The sequence below is a fragment of the Botryllus schlosseri genome, chromosome 11 (genome assembly GCF_051294905.1).
Source record: "Botryllus schlosseri isolate E-star chromosome 11, Bs_hap1, whole genome shotgun sequence".
NCBI lineage: Eukaryota > Metazoa > Chordata > Ascidiacea > Stolidobranchia > Styelidae > Botryllus > Botryllus schlosseri.
In genome coordinates, this window is record NC_137246.1 from 12,937,523 (window position 1) to 12,957,025 (window position 19,503).

Consider the following 19,503-nt stretch of genomic DNA (forward strand, 5'->3'; position numbering starts at 1 on the left):
CGTGTACTCAAAGGTGGTTTGTGTGGCTGTGGACGCTCGAGAAATCACGTGACCGTCACACCCAGATGCCTTTTATGACTTCGTTATGGTCGATCCGTATGCAGAAGTAATTATAGGTAAACTCGCTATTGGTCTTTGTTGATTTTGATTGTGTTCCATATCGAGATGGGTGACATGATTTAGTATGGTATAGTTTTATGTTGTCATCTAGCACTGTACCTAGGTTCAAAGCTGTAACTCAATGATTAGCGTAGTAATTTCGCTGTCGAAGTCGAGTATCTGATAGATCAGCGCACACCGATATATTGCCGACTTCGATAACAGAATTACCAAGCTAATCATTGAGTGACAATCCTGAATCTTATTGCGAAGTTAGATAACACAACCAAGATGTCTCCTGCGTAATTCCGATATCTATCTCGGTATGGAACACTTCCAAAATTCACATATACCAATACCGATTTTTGCGAAAAATTCTTTATACCAGTGGTTCCCAACCGGGAATTCCTATTTGTTGAGCAATCTCGACTTAAATAACTAAATATTTCACTAAAGAAAAAAATTTAAAAATGTTTTGTAAAATATAGAATCGCAACGGCTAACAGGGTGCAGAGAAAACGCTCCTGCCCAACCGCTTCTCTTCCTGCTGTTGTTGTTCATATATTTGTGTATTTTTATCAGGTAGGCTACTTTACGTGTGTGTGGGGGCGGGGGCAGTGCCTCACCAGCCATGAACCTCACCGCACGTCACTGGTTACCAGTTAACTGCACTGGAATGTATGTATTGAAAATTATATTACGTGCTGTTCACAAAAACTCATAGCGAACGAAATGATCATAGCTTACGTTGCCGCAGTAGTAGTAGATTAATACCAGCTCATCTCCTTTTCGTCTCACTGCTTATATTCCGCAGTGCTCACCTTTCTCACCCCTCTTGTATGATTTAAATCGAATGAATATAGTTTATCCGTTTATATTCTCACGAATGTGCAGATTGGTATTGCATTGTGCCATATCAATTTTTTTAAACTTTTCGAGGCTTCGTTTCCGATCCTCTATTTTGACTGATAATAACAGACTGTAGCATATGACTATACAGTTACTCGCGTATTTTATTAGAAGTTCTACGTGTGCGTGTGCGCTACAACGCCATTTTGCACGCATATTTAACTTTATATTCGTTATTTGATTCAAAATAAATGGCTAATTAATCTGTCTAACACAGCTGGCAAAATGTTTTGAATTTGAATCATCACTCGCAGTTCGAAAATTCAATTTTACTTGAATTGTGACTTGACTCGTGAGTCGTGACTTGACTCGACTTGGCTCGACTTGACTCGACTTGATTCGACTTGACTCGACTTGACTTGACTTGACTCGACTTGAATCGACTTGACTCGACTTGACTCGACTTGACTCGACTTGACTCGACTTGACTCGACTTGACTCGAGTCACCTCCAAAAATCGAGTGACTTGACTTGACTCGAGTCACCTTCGAAAATCTATTGACTTGACTTGACTCGAGTCAAAATCAGCAATGACTCAAGATGACTCGTGACTCGAAGGTAGTGACTTGATCCCAACACTGTTATGCAGAAGCCGGTAGGCTCAATGCCACATCAGCGCACGCAGACCTTGGCATACTCGACTTTGATAACGAAGCTACCACTAATTATTTTCCATCTCAACTCCCAAAGAGCCATACATGCCAATTAACTGTTACGTCACAATTTGGGCCAATATGGCTCTTTGGACAACAAAGGTTCCCGACCATACTGCTATATACCATAGCCTACTAAATCCTGTCACCCATCTCGATATGAAACACAGTCAAAATCAACAAAGACCAATAGCGACTTTGCCTTTAACTACTGCTGCAGACGGATCGACAATAACAAAGTCATCAAAAAGGTATCTGGGTGCGACGGTCACGTGATTTTTCCGGTGTCCACACCACCTTTGAGTACACGCTGATGCAATCCACCCAATAATGAAGCAACCGATAGTGCTGGCAGAAGTGAAGGACTGTTATTTCTTCGATAGATTTGCAAAAGTTATCATTTTTGCCAAAAAAACTGCATCTAAAATCATGTACGACCCATTTAAGCATCAGTTCGACAATAAGTAGGAGCGTAATAAATACATTGCTAGAAAAAAATATCTCACTACCCGCCTCGAATCAGTAGATTCGATTACTCAATCATCAAGCCTACATTATGATTTTGAATCGTCATTTTTTATCGCTTTCCCTACGTTAGGATGCACAATTCCAAATATGCTCGATTTTTTTTGCTGAGGCAACAAATTGTGAGCCACACGGAATCCGTATATCCGTATAGCAAATGAACGAACTAAATCGTCACTGACTTTTTGCCCATTCGAGTATCAGTATCGATTATCACTCATTATGACGTTATCACAGTTGAATTACGCAAACAGTTCTAATATGTACCGCAAAATATACGATGTATACATATATATATATACGATATACGATGCCATATTACATTATAGATACTTAAATATTTCTCAGCCGCACCTGTTTCATTACACTTTGTTACCAAGCTGTGGGTCGGTCACGACTCCACGGACATATTATTTCCACTAAAGTGACTAGCATTCAGGGTTGTAATGACTCGAGTCACGATTTTTTGGTGACTTCACTCGACTCGAGTAAATTTTTGTATTGACTCAACTTGTACTCGAGTCATTGTATATAACTCGAACCAGGTCATATGACTCGAGACTAGGATGGGCAAGACAGACATTTCATTGTAACTTCGAAGAATAGTTGTGTCACCATATTATTGGTATTTCGTTTATCAGGCCTGATACTTAGAAACTAGAGTCAGAAACTGTTAGGACGTAGGAAAATTACGATAATAGGAATGCGAGCCATATCACTCAAGCAGAGTGAAAAACGCGGTTTGAACTGGGTTGAACTCAAAACCGACTTGGACTCGACTCGAGTGACAACACTGTGACGCGGACTCGACCCTCTACTCATTGACTTGGACTCGGACTTCACTCGGTGGTGAATTGAAAATGATTCGACTTGACTCGAGTCAAAACTATAAAAGTAATACTGAATGTGACTCGAAACCTTGTGAATTGGTTACAACCCTGGTATAGCATTGTACGGCCCTTTCCGTTTGCAGCAATACCGCCAATTGAGGTTTCAAGGCTTCGACACTGGGAAATAGTAATAAAATTGTAATTGTCGTTGATGAATTAAATGTTAGTAACAAGGAGCGTATATTTTTACCACTCGAAAAGATCATCTATCACCACTCGACAGTTTGAAAAACATATTAGCTCGAAATTTTGCTCGGAATATTCAGTTTTCCGTGTATGAATATTTAGTGACTCACTGCTCACACAATAGCAGGAACGAAATAACACACTACATGAAGATAGTTAGTGCATTGTGCCTAGCCAACCAATCAATTATTCACATCAGCGAAATGGATATAAAGAATGCATCGTTGTGTCATGTAAAAAAAAACTATCAGACGTACGGGATCTATCTTTGATTGATATGTTTATAATATCATTAAAAACAAATACGTCCGATTAAGGTGTTGGCTACTTGTTATCGAGGTAATATTCCTCGCAAGTATTGAAACCGTTTTCCCACTATGACCAATACCAATATAGCTATATAGTCTAGCCTAGACAGTCAAGGCGTAATGATATATTTCCTTGCAAGTCCTAGTCAAAATTGTTAACAATTCAATTTTTTCAATTCATTCTATTACTAACAATTTCATCATTTCAATACACCACAATACTGCGATACAATGAAAGAGAGGAAGGTGTCGAAACGGGTTGAAGTAGTCTTCAAAAGGTGGCATGTGCCGGAAGGCGAGATCGATATGTCAGATCACGGTCCGGTAAACTAGAGGTCTAACTAGTATTGATTCAGTAGAGATTATTTGTAATTCGACTTGAATGAGGACTTGCTCGAGGACCGTCGGATAGCCGTTGAGATACTGTTCTACAATGTAGGTCCGGCATATTTGATAGAGCAATAATCTTTTTTGTTGCCATACGGTAGTTAAACGACTTGCACACGCGTGTGTAGTAGCCTACTTATGCACTTTTGATACCGAAACAAAGAAGTCATTAAAGTTTTCGGGGCAGTGACCGCAGTGGAACTGATACACAAACTTGGCAATCTCTAGTTTCTGCATATCTTATATGATTAGGACACCGAATGTTTTTGAGCAGTGATTTGGTCAACACACATCCTGGTCCCTTTGGGGCCCTGGCCATGATACGGAGGACCTGATGTTGAAGTTTTTTCTGCAAATGTGCTGGATATTATAAGAATTTTTCAATTAACCAAGAATTGCTTCACGGGCCGACTAAAATCGTCTGTCGCGCCGTATGATTGACACCCCTGCTCTGTGCCTTATACTATATGTCAATATATATGGTATGTAGGGATGGTGTGAACCTCTGAAAGGTTCAGGTTCGTGTGAACGCGAACCTTTTTGAAAGGTTCTGTGTGAACTTACTGAATTCCTCTGCAGGACAATAATTACTTATTACTTCTTTGAAATGTGCAATTTGACGTTCTAGAAATTTTGCCGTAGATTATTGAACACATTTTACACCAGTGGTTCCCAAACTTTTTCGGTGTGAGGGCCAAATTTGGAATTTCAGAGTACGGTCGGGGCCGCACGAATACTACGGCTATGAAACGGACCCAAACAGTCATCATGGCTATTTCGGAGTAGTATCATTGCCCTAGCGAGATTTCAAAACTGTACACTTTTTACCGCTACTTATCTGCTGCATTGGGTGTCCGTTGAGTGAATCAGCTTTTCTCGCCTAAACGCGCCAAGCGCGAGAAATTTCTTTAGTTTCATGACTGAATCGGTCAATATGATCGGGAATTACATGTATTGCTATCAATTTTCATCCTGTCTCTGTTCACGTAATCTGATTTACCGGTAGAGCTGAGTGAAGTGTGTTTGAAAAGGTATAGGCCCCCTCAATAGTAATTAAACATCTCCCGGGGTATACCCGTTGGCAGGAACGTAACAGCACTTCGTCAGGACCCCGGGCTCCCATAGGGTGATAAACTGACCCCGCATCGCGTTGTTCGCTTTTGCCACGAAATTAAAGTTGTACTGTTTAGTGAGACAGCGCGACGCGCGAATATTTCCATAATTCATGATAAAATCGGTGAATAAGATCGGGAATTGCATGGTTGTCCTCTTTGCCCACGTAATCAGATTTACCGGTAGAGCTGAGTGAGAGGTGTCTTTGAAACTGCAGATCCCGTAAAATTAAACATCTTCGGGCTGGCGGACACTTCTTTACGTGATTTTATTTCGTGACCTCCTGTCTGCTATATCAAAAAATTTAGAATTGTCCAAACCTATACTAAACTGAAAGATCACACGATTTCATATTGGTTCTTCTGCACTGGCATATAATTTTCTTTCCTGCGGGATGGTATTTGTCTTGTGATGTTCAGATTGCAAAGACAAGAACATTCGGCGCCAGTCATTAAGGCGCCTTTATGGACAATTAAACCTATACGTATTTTGTATATATAACGTAGTTTTTGGTATTTCGAAGTTTTTGGTCAGCATAGAAGCAGTCCTTTACGGCCAAGGCTTTCTCGCTGCCGATCGTTCTGACACACTTCTTATAGTCACATGTTACATGGCCTAAAACTTTATATGTCTTGGTGCGTTGTGGTGCGGTCATGGCCAACGCTGATATGCCCATTTCTATATATCTTGCGTATTTTTTCTTGGGGAAGAGTACCCAATATTCAAGATATGTGGCGAATTAATATCGCGTGAAAATTTTTTGAAAAAGTTGCATAAATTTTCAAAAAATACTCTATAATTTATGCTAATTCACAAAATAATATTGGGCCCCATTCGAGCTCAGCCCCCTCAATTGGGGGGTTTGGGGTGCGGCAGTTACGGCCCTGACTATAGGACTACCAATTATGCTGCTTTTAGCCGGCTAAGCAGTATGCATCTCGGCGTATTCAACCGTGAGTCACGTGTTGCACATCTAGTTATCATAGGGTTACCATACGTCCTCTTTTAAGATGATTTGTCCTCTTTTTTGATTTTTTTTTGAAGTGTCCTCGGAGGACGCCTAAATGTCTTCTTATTTAAGATTTTGTCTTCTTTTTTGAGGATTTTGGTTACATATAGAGCCAAATTCGACTGATATACATTAAGTCAGCTCTGTAGGAACGCTACGGCGGCTATTTCGGGAGCTGGGCCGGAAAGTTGACCTTTTTTTCAGTCAACCGCCTGTTATTGTGAAAGAAAAACTGTATTTTCCGGGAGTTGAGCCTCTTTTTCTTTTTTAGTCAAGCGACCACGAAGTGGAAAAAATTTACCATTTTTTCTGGATTTTCCTCTGGTTTTGAAAGTTATCAGTACCTATTTATATCTATAGCTACTGCTCGTTCAACTGGAAAGTTAGGGCACATTGCATTGAAACAGCACTGACGTAACGTTAGCAGTCTATACTCACAACTTTCCTGGAATTCTATAACTAAAAACTACAGAGGCCAAGCCAAGCAAGAGTATCTTATAAATATAAATTTTATTTTTTGTCATAAATCGATTTCTTAATATATTTTGAGGGCCGCAAGAAGGCTATCCGGAGCCGCGCTTTGGAATCACTGTTTTACACCATATCAGTGGCATTATATAGAGTAGGCTACACCAAACCATATGACTGATTTCAGATTTCTCATTTCAGCAATGTTGAATAATGTCAGATTTGACTTAAGGAAGTTGACATATTGAGTAAATAGCAAGTGCCTCACTGCTATATATGCGACGTCATTTTATCCCAGGCAGAGATCTCCACCTAGTTCCTGTTGATATGTATGTAAATTTATGTAATCACAAATATTCACGAATAGCATATAAAGGTACGGATCATCGAGTCGAATATAATAGGGTGTGCCGATGTTGTATTATTTTTGTCCGTCCTCAGAGTGATTTCTAGGGCAAGTTTTTGTTGCAGTTAAATCCGCGGAAAGTTGCATTTATTTATTTAATTTTAACAAAAGTTGCAAAAGTTGCACTAAAAGACCACATTTTACTCGGTTGACTAAAAAAAGGTCAATTTACCGGCTCAGCTCCCGAAATATCCGTACTTCGGTGCTGATTTACGGTGTTTCAGTCGAATTTGACCGTGTATTTCAGCAAAACCGAAAATACTTTCATGAAAAATCGAAAAAGTTGCAAAATGTTGCAAAGAGTTGCATGAAAAAAATGGGCAAAAGTTGCAAAAAGTTGCACCATAAGATTCCTTCAAACAGCTTAAAACAGCATTCTACATATCTTACGAGTGTTTTGGAAGCTGCCGGAAGCTGTAAAAAAAAGTTGCAAAAGTTGCAAAAACTTGCCCTAGGGATTTGTCATGCTTTCTGCTCGCGTCCCACCACCGTCCCGTATGTCCAGTGGCTATGCCTGTTTATACAATGTACAATGCGCCCCTTAGCTATATATGTATTGGAATTTAGACGATGAAATAAGAGTTTAAGTGCAATTATGTACTGAAGGATTGAAACTCAATTTGCGCTATGTATCATCTTCACGCCACTGTATCGGAATTTACATCGAGTGAACATTTAATGCATAAACCAGCAACTCCACGTCACTAGAACTGCTGACGTAAGCCCACAGTGTTTTTATTTACCTTTTCACGTAATTTGAATGTTGCGATTCATCGAGTGAGCTTCATGGCTTCTTGGTTATAAATGACATTCAAATTCACATTGACTGTGGATTAGACTCACAACGTAAAATTTAGTAATAAATTGGCGAGCATGGAACTGAGAAAGGTTATTGCATGTGTGGTTTAGTGGAAGTTGGTTGCATTATCGAATCCACCTTGACATTCATCTATTCCGAGTGACACCCATCTCATTGCGTCCAGTAGGGTATAGCTGACATTTAATGTCAAATTGATTTTGCAAATGTCTCCCATGATCTGGATTCTTTTCATGTTTGGATATGTGGCCTACCAGCGTTCGTCAGGTATAACGAATACGCGTTCGAATTGGAATAAGTTGGAAATTTCTAATTTTTTAGCCAAATTTTGCATGAGGCGATACGTGAACGGTAAATGGACCTCACAGGGAGACTGTGGGGTTGGTATGCAAGTAATTTGACATCACAACTTAATGTTATATTCTGTGTACGTTTCATGAAGGGACCGGAAAGGATGTCAGAGATGCAGAAGGAAGTTAAACTCAGAGCAGAACATGAGAGGAAATGGACTGTGAGTAGATTTCGAAATCTGTTAAAGATGGCGCGTTAGCAACGTTGCGAGCAATCGCTGTTTGAGATGACCAAGCGTTCAAACCAGTTACCGTCGGCGTAAAGGTTTGAACATCTAATGCAGACTGAGAGAAGAGAATTCATGAGATTTGTAAAACATTGATTGTTTGCCAAGTTCCGTTGCAGGTTTTCCAGAGAAGAATAAATGGAGACGTTGATTTCTACCGTGGTTGGGATGATTACGAGAAAGGATTTGGGAATCCCAAAGGAGATTTCTGGTTAGGTGGGAAGATTTGATTTTGATTGATTTCTTCAAGTCGACTTTGTCGATCGTAACTTGAGTATTAAATGAGCAAGAAATCTCAATTTGTGATGAAAAAATTTCCTACGTCATATAGGAATTGGTGGTTTATAGCATTTACTTTTGCAAAGTACAGAATTTAAAATAAACCTGTCAATGATTCCACAACATTCGTCTTCAGGACTTGCGGAATTGCATGAAAAGACAAAGGGAGATGACATTGAATTGGAAATAAACATGATTGAGAATAATACAGAAATTCATCGGGTAGCAAAATACAGGCAAGCCTTAAATTGATGCATTAAGTATTACACGAATTCGTAATTATGTAATGTAACTACGACTATAGGCACAACGATTCGGGAATTAATTCGAATCTGAATCGAGTAATAATTCTAGTGTTTCGAGTCGGGTAATGAGAAATAGTTTTTATCCGAGTACTGAAATTAATCGATGTTTGCCAGCAACAGTTGATTTATCAACGAAAATTATATTTACGATGGCATATTCAACTGCAAGCCTGGAAACCTCGGTTGGTTGTATCCCAGCATATACGGAACATGTATTATAAAACTACGCACGTTATTGCAAATGACATCTGTGAAGTCGTGATCAACCAAAGGTATTGTCAGAAAGTTCAATGGAATATAAATGGTTGAATATATACCAAATTTTCTACACATTTCATACTGCTACGACGGCATATTGAATGATTGTCGAATATTCGACACGACTTAAAGCATAGTTCAGAAGCATTCAGAATCCGATCACTCAGGTATTCGGTTTTGCCCAGCCCAAAACGTATAACAATCAAAATCAGCTGTTTTCAATTTCGGTAACTAACTTTTATGATTTGAACAAAGTGTCCTCCTTTCCCGATTCCAAAATATGGTAACGCTACTACAATATAATAGCATTCGTGGCAATTCTTATTATCCAGCAATTTCAAAATCGGATCCAGCTCCGAAAACTACACAATAACCGTCTCCGGATACTCTGGGAACGCAACCGATCGTCTCTCACGTCACAGCAACCAACAGTTCTCGACGAAGGACGCCGATCACGATAGTCGTGTCTCGGAGAATTGCGCTTCTTCCTATGAAGGAGGCTGGTGGTATTACAACTGTGCCTACAGTAATCTGAACGGAAACTTCAATAAAACTGATGGGAAAGGATTTTGGTGGCGATCCATCAACAGCCCCTACTACTATTGGAACTATGATTCTGGAAATTGGGATGGCTCCTACGAATTTATACGCTTCTCGGAGATGAAGTTTTCCAGAAAATTATAAAAGACGAAAGATAGACTCAAACTAAGCGATGAAAAACTCAATGCACTTGACTTTTGTCGGCTCACATGCACATAACCTTGGCCATTTCCATCCAGTAGAACCGTATGTTTAATTTCCATGAGTTGACGTTATCTATAAAAAACGTTGAAACCCAAAGTGCGCATAGAAACGCGACCAATTAAAGCAGTGGTGCCCAGACTTTTTCCAGCTGCCGCCTCCTGACGACAAATATAATGCCAGCGCCCCCCGACACCCGGGGTTTGAGTTTTGATAAGAACAATCTCATTCAAAAATTTCCAGTCCCGACACTGACAATAACACGATCTATCAAACGTGAGCGGGGAAGGGAACGACGAAAAAGTCAACCCGACTCCAATGAAAGTATTTCTCTTTGATTCAATTGTTAATCCAGAACGAATGATTGGAGATATAGAACTTTGGGTTGAACTCAAAATTGTTTTACACTACAATGTAATCAATTCCTCAATGATTTCATGCTCGGGAACTTCACAGAATGGATTGATTATCCAGTGAGGAATTTCTAATTGGAATATTTCCTGGAATCAAATCACCATATCCTCATGCAATTTTCTTAAATGAATAATTTATGTTTCTCCGTCAAAAGCGGGTATTCGAGCGGGACCGGTATTGCAGGTTTGCAATGACTCGAGTCATGACTCGACTTGAGTCAGACTCGAGTCGCGATTTTTTGGTGACTCGACTTGACTCGAGTCAATTTGTGTTTGAACTCGACTTGGACTCGAGTCATTGCGCATGACTCGGACCAAGTCATATGACTCGAGACTGGGTCTACCAAGACAGGCATTTCATTCTAATTTTGAAGAATAGTAAAGTTATTGCGCCATTGATATTTCGTCTATCAGTACTCGTACTTGAAAATACTACCAAAAACTGTTAAAATTGATGAAAATTTGTATATTATGAATGCAAACCTATCGATATCACCGAGCAGAACTGTAAAAAGTTGGTTTCACATGACATTCTCTCGGAACTGATCACTCAACACAATGACTTGGACTCGGACTCGAGTCAAAACACTATGACTCGGACTCGACACTTTACTCCGTGACTTGGACTCGGACTTGACTCGGTGGTGAATTGAAAATGACTCGACCTGACTCGAGTCAAAACTATAAAAGTGAGATCGACAGTAGTTATATAGATCGCTCGCGAACGGCCATTGGTTCTTATGGGTGCGGTCGCATGCGGCTGGGAAACTCGTGGTGGCATGCGGCTCTTATTTCTTATGGGTGCGGTCGCATGCGGCTATTGCGTCTTATGGATGCGGTGGCATGCGGCTCTTATTTCTTATGGCAGGGGTCGCAAGCGGCTGGGAAATCCGGGGTGGCAAGCGGCTCTTTTGTCTTATGGCGGGGGTGGCATGCGGCTATTGTGTCTTGTGGTGGCATGGTTATCTTTTCAGGTATAGGCGCGGTGACATGGTAACCTTTCAGGTAGAGATGATTTGACTAACGTTGTGGGTATAGGCGCGGCGGCACGGTGTTGAATAGGCTATGTACCAGATGAATAGTTATGTGAATGAACCTTTGTTAATGTGTATATCGTAAATTATTATATATGATGTAGTTTAGTCGTGACAAATGACCGATCGTGTTCTAAGTCTTTCCTCGCTATTGATCGCTAGCTGAATAGCACTTTCAGATCGGATTATTCGCACCTTGTATCCCGCTGTTTCGCACCTACAGAATAGTCTGCTGTTCACAGTCGCAACAAGAATCACAAGTATACACATTATACATTCGTTGAATTTATTACTTTGAAATCAAACTCTTCACAAAAGCACGCACAATCGTATCATTCACTTTTTTATCATCACCAAAATTATTCAAGTATTCCTTGGCTGAAAATCCTTGAGCTCTTTTTATCAAGAATGCAATAGCATGATCTCCACACACATCCTAAGTTTTACTCTGTAGCTGTTTCCCAGTCACGGAAAATTCATCCGGCTCCAAGAATTCGATTATCTGAGGTTTTAGTGGTCCGAAACCTAGTGAATCATGAAAATGAGTATCGTCATCTCTGTATATATAGACACCCAGTGAGATCCAGGCAAACTCGACTCGTCGTAATTAATGACGATAGCGAATTTTCCGCTAGTTGGTTTCTTTGGTAATTGGTCTACCGGATAAGTTCCTAGATATAGACTTCGCGTATCAGGATGGTTATAGAGAATATCATTGATCTCAGACGTATTCATATTTCGACGACTTGTCTTTTTTGATTCAACTGTAGAAGATGTTGAAACTCCTTCAAACATAACAAGGTTACGGAGGTTGGTAAAGGCTTCGACGTAGTCAAAACCAGATGCACAGTTCCTGTCTTATGAAATTGATAACATCCCAAACTATTATCGGGTGTCAAATCAAACACAAAAAGAGTGTATCCATTAACATAATCTTTGCGTGAAATATTCCAAGGTGCCTCGGATTCCCAGCGACCTGTCTGAGAGAATAGTGTCATATAACCTTCGAGTCCGCCATGTTTATCAAAATCGAAATGAAATTCGCGTCCGTTAATTTGACGTCCATCCACGCTTAAAGAAAGATTTTGAACATCAAAGTGTTTAAAGTTGAATGGATTTTTGGTCCGAACCCCGTTAAATGTCGTGGTCTCGACTAAACCAATTACGATCTTCTTTGGCATGGTGCCGCTAACTAACTCTCTATCAATTTTCGATAAACCCGCGGCGAATGTATGAGTTGACATTTGCAAGCGTATCCAGGGATACTTGGCAGTATTCTTCTGTAGTACAGACTTGTGTGCTAAGCTTACACTTTCAGCAATCTTCATCTGTTTGACATACACTTCCATTTCGAGTAAAACAATTTGTACATCTTCCGCGTCACCAAGCAGACAGAAATTATCTTCGTTACGTGTAAATTTTAATTTCATGTCGACATTATCCAACATACATCTAGACTGTTCAAAAAGACCCATTCGAATTTTTCCGATCAACTCTAGCGGGGTGCTGTTTTTGGTAAGGTCTTTTCGTTTAACATACCCAGTATTCGCTGCACCAAGAACATCCATAGAGCCAGCGACATCTTTATAAAATCCTTGTCCTTGCACAAAACTCTCCGAGGCGCCGTGAGTATCATTCAACAACCGCGAGATATAAGCTTTGTAGGCATGACAATTATCCGAATTTGTGATAACCTCATTTGAAATAGTTACATCGATTTGTTTGAAAAGAGAATCCATCATGTTATTGACAAGACCCACTTGCGTATCATCTGCTAAATCAGTTCCATCACGTTTAGTGAGCTTCAAACGTAATCTCAAGAATGTGTTTTGTAGATCCATATATCGATCCGTCCTTGGTAATTGTACTTCCATGACATTACCTAAACTATGGGGTTTGACGACGACATATTGCGATTCCTCAATACTGGTTTGTGTGTGGGGTATACTAAATATGTTTAATCCGGAGTTATGACATTCTCTGGAACCAGCATGCATCAACATAGTTCTTAGTCGAATATATCCTGTTGTTTACGACGACGTTTGGATGAAGTGTTCTTTGACTTTGTTTTTTTCCTTTTTATAGCTTTTGGGGTTAAAATTTTATCAATCACTCGACCGCCAGCTTGTTTACTTCTCTTGATAACACTAGACTTGATCGAGTTACCCTGTAATAGATCTCTCGCTCTTTCACCGCCAGTCCGTAACAATTGACCGCCAGTGTATTTCGCAATAGGTGTCACTAAACGACCAAGTGATTTAAACAAACTCCCGATACCAGAACCGGCTTGAACTCCGCCACTAAAATATCCATAACCATCGCCTGTCTGGTTATAATGACGATGGACAGAATGATGATCACACGTGAAAACAACTTTCATAATCGCTTCCTAATGTTAAATGTAGCTTGCAATGAACGACTTATTATATTTATAGGTTCCCCAAACTCATCCCTGAGGTAAAGACATACAGAATCTACAACATCTTTTGAAACAGGGAAATAATACGGATTTGTCGCTATCCAATTATGTGTGACATCGCCAGGTGTCAGCGGTATAACTCGTAATAAATGCGCTAACGTATCTCCAAGTAAGTGAGGGTGAATAATATCACAATACACAAACAAATATTGACCAATCGTCGGTTCGGTTAAAGTGAAATCGATCTCCATGAGGGCTAATTCGCAATATCTCGTCGGGATGTTGTTGATGGTGAGTAGTCTGTGTTCAAAATCAGCACCAAGCATAGAGGTGGTTAACGTCACTATTTTCATCGCGCGTGGAGTGTCAATGTGGTCTCTATATCATGTACTAACTGACCGTATTGGTCCCTGATGGTGATTTTTATATCGCGGATGTGGTTAATCGACACCGGGAAATAGAACGGTTTTTCAAATACAACTTCTTGTCTCATACACGTCTCGTTATTTACTTGGATCACGCGAAGCAATTGACTCATGTAATCACCCACCGGATGATGTCGTAGTACGTTGATATACACAAATAGATATCTGAGGTGGGGTTGAGTTGGTTTAGATTTGATCGACGTGACATTACATACTGGTGTCGACACTTGATCAACTACACTGAAATAATTTGTGAATATATCCGTGGGGTGGAGTGTGATATGTTTCGGATAACGAATTCGGAAAAGTTCATCGTTGACTCTTTCGGTGAAACAGTGTTTGAAACTTTCAGATAATATTCTTCGGGTCAACTCGAGGTTGTTTGCATAATTCCCAAGTGGTGTTAGGTACGCATCTACTATTCGACCTTTTTCGTTATGTAGCTTCCAGAGTGCTTGATCATGATTGATTATAATTCGATCAAGAGATTCACTGACAAAACTCATATCCATCAATGCAAGCTCATTACAAATAATTTCATTCGGCAACACCACCTCGCAGCACACAATGAACCACGCTTTTTTTTCTGCCTACTGCTAAATTAGTCCATTGAATGGCAGGATCGAAATTGGCAGGAAACAATGTACTTTTCCGGTACCGCTGAATAAATAGACGGACAACCCTAAATTGCCCTGACTAAATCGATTCTGCATATTTACTGCGCATTTAGCTGCTTTATTTATCAAACGTTTGAACACTTCGCAGCATTTGCCTTCTAAACCTACGCCGCGCCCATTTGCTCTCAGCGGCCCAATACCGCACAAGTTTATATCCAGCGCCGCCCAATCGCCCATTTCATGGCCAGCGACCCCTTCATGCTCGTGAACAACCCCAGGGGCGCGGGCGCCCCCTTTGGGAACCACTGAATTAAGGGATTTTCTCCAATCGAACAAAAACACGCTTGAGGTGACCATTATGATTTTTACGCGGAATATTAAAATAAAACTATTATGTGCATCTTATGATATCAAGGTTTTGCACAAAGCGAAATATAGCAGACTGTAGGCCTACTATGAACTGCACGAACGAATTTGATCACCTGTTTTACGTGGATTAAATGAATAAGGTTACGCGAAATTCTTAGGTAAACGAATGCCTTCACTAATTCCGTGTTAGTGTGATTTAATACTGCTGTTTTGTGATAGTTCAATGGTCGTTGAATTTCTTGGTATCAGTACAACCAGAACGGGGAATTTTGGTTTAGGCGCGGGTGTTAAGGGCATAGGCCTACTGTTTCGTTACGATTATTTCAATATGGACCCATTTTGTGTGCAAGATATATAGAACTCTGCACGAGACCGATATGCCAATATTCTGATGTATACAGAACTGACGTTTTTGAGTGATATTTTCTTACACTAAAAATTTGTCATATTATGTAGAAGATAGACTCATTCTGATTTGAATGATTTTTCATACTTTGTGTGGGACTCATTTCCGTTTCCGTCACAATGACATGAGACGTTGTCATGTTCATCCGCAATAGAATGGTCACTATCAATGCATTGGCGACCAATGCCAAAAGAGTCAGGAATCCCAAGGCAATCCAGATAGACGCATATTTAACGACACTGAAAGGTGTTGGGTGAGCGGTGTTGTTCCCGGTTTCGTTGTCAGCTAACTGGGCTAACATCCTCTCGAGTCTCGATAGACCAACCTACATCATCCCCGAAACTAAAAACGTTCGGAACATTGTATCTTACGATCATAATATCATTCCACAAATAACTTAATTCAATGTAACCTAATTATAGGAGACAAGTAGGGTCAACCTAAAACAATATATTTCAATTCCATATTATTATTATTACACTGGTATTACAGTGACGCTTATCGCCGTTTAGGCCTTGTGCGTCACGACACAGATATAGGTACAGTTCAGTTTTCATATTACAGTTCATATTCATCGTACAGTCAGTATCTTCAACATCATGTATCTTCCTCGTTGGACGACTTTCAATCAGCGCATTCACTCTTTCACTCTTTCTCTTGCATGCGTCCGTCTTCAGGTCTCAGCTGCCAGCTTTATGAGAGCGTGGCTTGCTCTGTGTCTGGGCTTTTAAACACACTGTTAGTACAGCGGGATCGGCGATGAGGAGCCCAGAGATAACCTCCGACACATAGAAACATGGTAGAGCCGAGACTCGAACCAAGAACCATTGGTGTCGTGACGGTGTCGCTTATTACACTGCGCCACCCGCTTCCCCTTCAATTCCATATGAACGTGTTTCCATAAGAAAAACGACAATAATCTAGTTTGAATACGGTGGTTGCCTGTGGAAAATGGTTGCTGACAAAATGTATTCACAGTTTTATATTTAATTTGAGACCATATCACATTTAAAGTGCAGTCACCTTGTAAGTCATTTCAAAAGTTTTCAAGTCAATCATCTTTTCAAGGTGACTCAAATCAAGTAAAGTCATCTCAGATCTTCCGGTATCATGTCAATTTCAATTCTCCAAATGTCGGTATCCTTTTGTGCGGATGCAGATTCCTACATAAGCCAGACCTCGCGAGACCTTGCCATGCTTGCTCCCTAAACTATTACTGCGATATGAGTCACGTTTTTTTGTGTAAATCGGTGAAAATACTGGCAACTGTGTACAAGCTACTCAGTATTAAAAGGTATATTGTCACAGACCGCTCCAACACCAAAGTCAATTTTTTCATCCGTCTCGGTCACAGAAAGTAATTGGCAGTACCCAGTAATATATAGCGCTTACCTAATCTGGACGTCACATTATACGAGAAGAACTTAGAACTTTTCGGCTCCAGCGGCACTATTTAAAACGATTAATGGATATTTGGTTTGATTTAAGTCAGTGATTCCCAACCGCGGCCCTGAGGGCCGCATGCGGCCCCCAGCTAGCCTTCTTGCCCCCACAAAAATATTGAGAAATCGATTTATGAACAAAAAAATTCGATTTATAAAATACTCTTGCTTGGCTTGGAGTCTGGAGTTTTCAATTGGGATTGCAGGAAATTGAGGGGAGCGAGCTCGAAGGGGGTCCAAAATTATTTAGTGAATTAGCATAAATTATAGAGTATTTTATGAAATTTTATGCAACTTTTTCAAAAATCTTTGGCGCTGCGCGCGATTTCAAGTTTCCAAGTACCTTATTATTGGGTACTTCTCCACCAAGATAAAATACGCAAGATTTATAGAAGTGGGCATATCGGCGTTGGCCATTACCGCGCCACGACGCACGAATACAAATAAAGTTTTAGGCCATGTAACATGCGACTCCAAGAAGTGTGCCAGAACGATCGGCAGCGAGAAAACCTTGGCCGAAAACGACTGCCCTTACGCTGACCGAAAACTTCGTTATGTATATACAAAATACATATAGGTATATAATTGACCATGAGCGCCTATAAATGACTGGCGCCGAATGTTCCTGTCTTGGCAATCTGAACCTCACGAGACAAATAGGCTACCATCCTGCAGGGAAGAATTATATGCCAGTGAAGAACTACCAATTTGAAATCGTGTGCATCTTTTAGTTCAATACGTTTGGGCGATTCTATATTTTTTGATGTAGCAGACTGGAGGTCACGAAATAATCAAATAACATCATGTAACGAAGTCGTACCAACGGGTCTGCCCGTCCGAATATGTTTAATTATTATTTACGGGCCCTACAGTTTCCAAGACACCTCACTCAGCTCTACTGGTAAATCTGATTACGTGAGTAGAGAGGACAAGTAATTGATAGCAATATATATGCAATTCCCGATCTTATTGAGCTATTTTATTTTGAATTATCGAAAATTTTCGCGCTCCACGCTGGCTCACTAAACGGGGATCCTGATTTCGTGACGGAAGCGAACAACGGGACGGGGAGTCGGTTTATAACCCTATGTGAGCTCAAGACCTAAGTGGTTTGGGGGGCCTGACGAAGTGCTGATTCGTTCCTGCCAACGGGTATACGCCCGAAGATGTTGAATTATTATTGAGCGGTCCTACCTTTTCAAACACAACTCACTCGGCTCAACCGGTCAATCTGATTACGTGAGCAGAGAGAGGATAAAAATTGATACCAATATATATGCAATTCCCGATTATATTGACCGATTTAATCACGAATTAGAGAAATTTTTCGCGCTTGGCGCGATTAGTCGAGAGAAGCTGCCTAAAACGGATACCCGATTTAGATGATAAATAGCGGTAAACAGCCATCTAGCCTGAGGGGGTCTGGGGGGCTTCGAAGTTCGGTTAATCACCCTATGGGAGGCCCAAGAGCAACGTTTTTTTGGGGGGGCTGACGAAGTGCTGTTACGGCCCTGGGTATTGATAACTAATTTATGGATAGATGTGCAACAAGTGACTCACGATTGAATACGCCGAGATGCGTATACTGCTTAGCCGGCAAAAAGCAGCATAATTGGTAGTCCTATAGCTCGCGACCCAAGCGTCCGAATAATTTGATATGTCGGTGTTTATCGAAAGCAAGCGTCGCACTGATTCCAAAAATACGAATTGAAATCTCGCCAGGGCAATAAAACTACTCCGAAATAGCCAGCAAAGGTTGATTGTTCTAAACAACGGGAGCGCGGCAACACAATCGCCAATGGAGTCAAGCGAATGATCGGAACAATGCCAATTTTCGTATTTTGGAGACCATTTTGGGTTCGTTTCATTGCCCTGGTATTCCTGCGGCCCCCACCGTACTCTGAAATTCTAAATTTGGCCCTGCCACCGAAAAAGGTTGGGAACCACTGATTTAAGTAGTTGGAGTCGGAGTCATAGCATTTTAACCAACTGCAACTGGAATTATAAACTTTCTGTGATTCTTATTCCACAAAGTGAAAATTTAATGAAACTGCGACTCCACTGCCGTGCTCGTTACTGCGTGTGATCGCAACTGTATAGTATGACCGCTATGGTCAACTGCCGCAACGCTTTGATCGCACACTAACCGTATGTGGTCTGGCCACTGACATACCCATTCAAATTTCTTGTCCTCGCTGCTCACGTAATCAGAATTACCGGTATAGCTGAGTGAGGTATCTTGGAAACTGCAGGGCCCATTAGTATGATTCCGTACCATGTTATTTCGTGACCTCCTGTCCGCTATATCCAAAAAATATAGAATCTCCCAAACGTAGGCTTCTAAACTAAGAGACGCACACGATTTCAAATTGGTATTTCTTCAATGGAATATAATTTTTCCCTGCGGGATGGTATTTGTCTCGTGAGGTTAAGATTGCCAAGACAGTA

The 19,503-nt window shown here is 40.6% G+C and overlaps 3 protein-coding genes and 1 long non-coding RNA gene across 4 annotated transcripts in view; 1 reads left to right on the forward strand and 3 right to left on the reverse strand.

Annotated features, from left to right (window-relative positions):
• Positions 1 to 19,503, reverse strand: part of LOC145449604 (uncharacterized) — a 353,567-nt gene that overhangs the window by 76,625 nt on the left and 257,439 nt on the right. The gene's annotated exons all lie outside the window — the stretch shown is intronic.
• The window catches only part of LOC145449595 (uncharacterized), a 125,568-nt gene that overhangs the window by 72,026 nt on the left and 34,039 nt on the right, over positions 1 to 19,503 (reverse strand). The gene's annotated exons all lie outside the window — the stretch shown is intronic.
• The window catches only part of LOC145449605 (uncharacterized), a 166,763-nt gene that overhangs the window by 25,583 nt on the left and 121,677 nt on the right, over positions 1 to 19,503 (reverse strand). The gene's annotated exons all lie outside the window — the stretch shown is intronic.
• On the forward strand, positions 7,935 to 11,649 carry LOC145449598 (fibrinogen-like protein A). Its single transcript, XM_080327990.1, has 6 exons — positions 7,935 to 8,037; positions 8,092 to 8,150; positions 8,213 to 8,281; positions 8,467 to 8,563; positions 8,763 to 8,862; positions 9,522 to 11,649. Exons 1-6 carry the CDS (start codon positions 7,977 to 7,979, stop codon positions 9,871 to 9,873), a joined length of 738 nt encoding a protein of 245 aa, XP_080184116.1. The 5' UTR covers positions 7,935 to 7,976; the 3' UTR covers positions 9,874 to 11,649.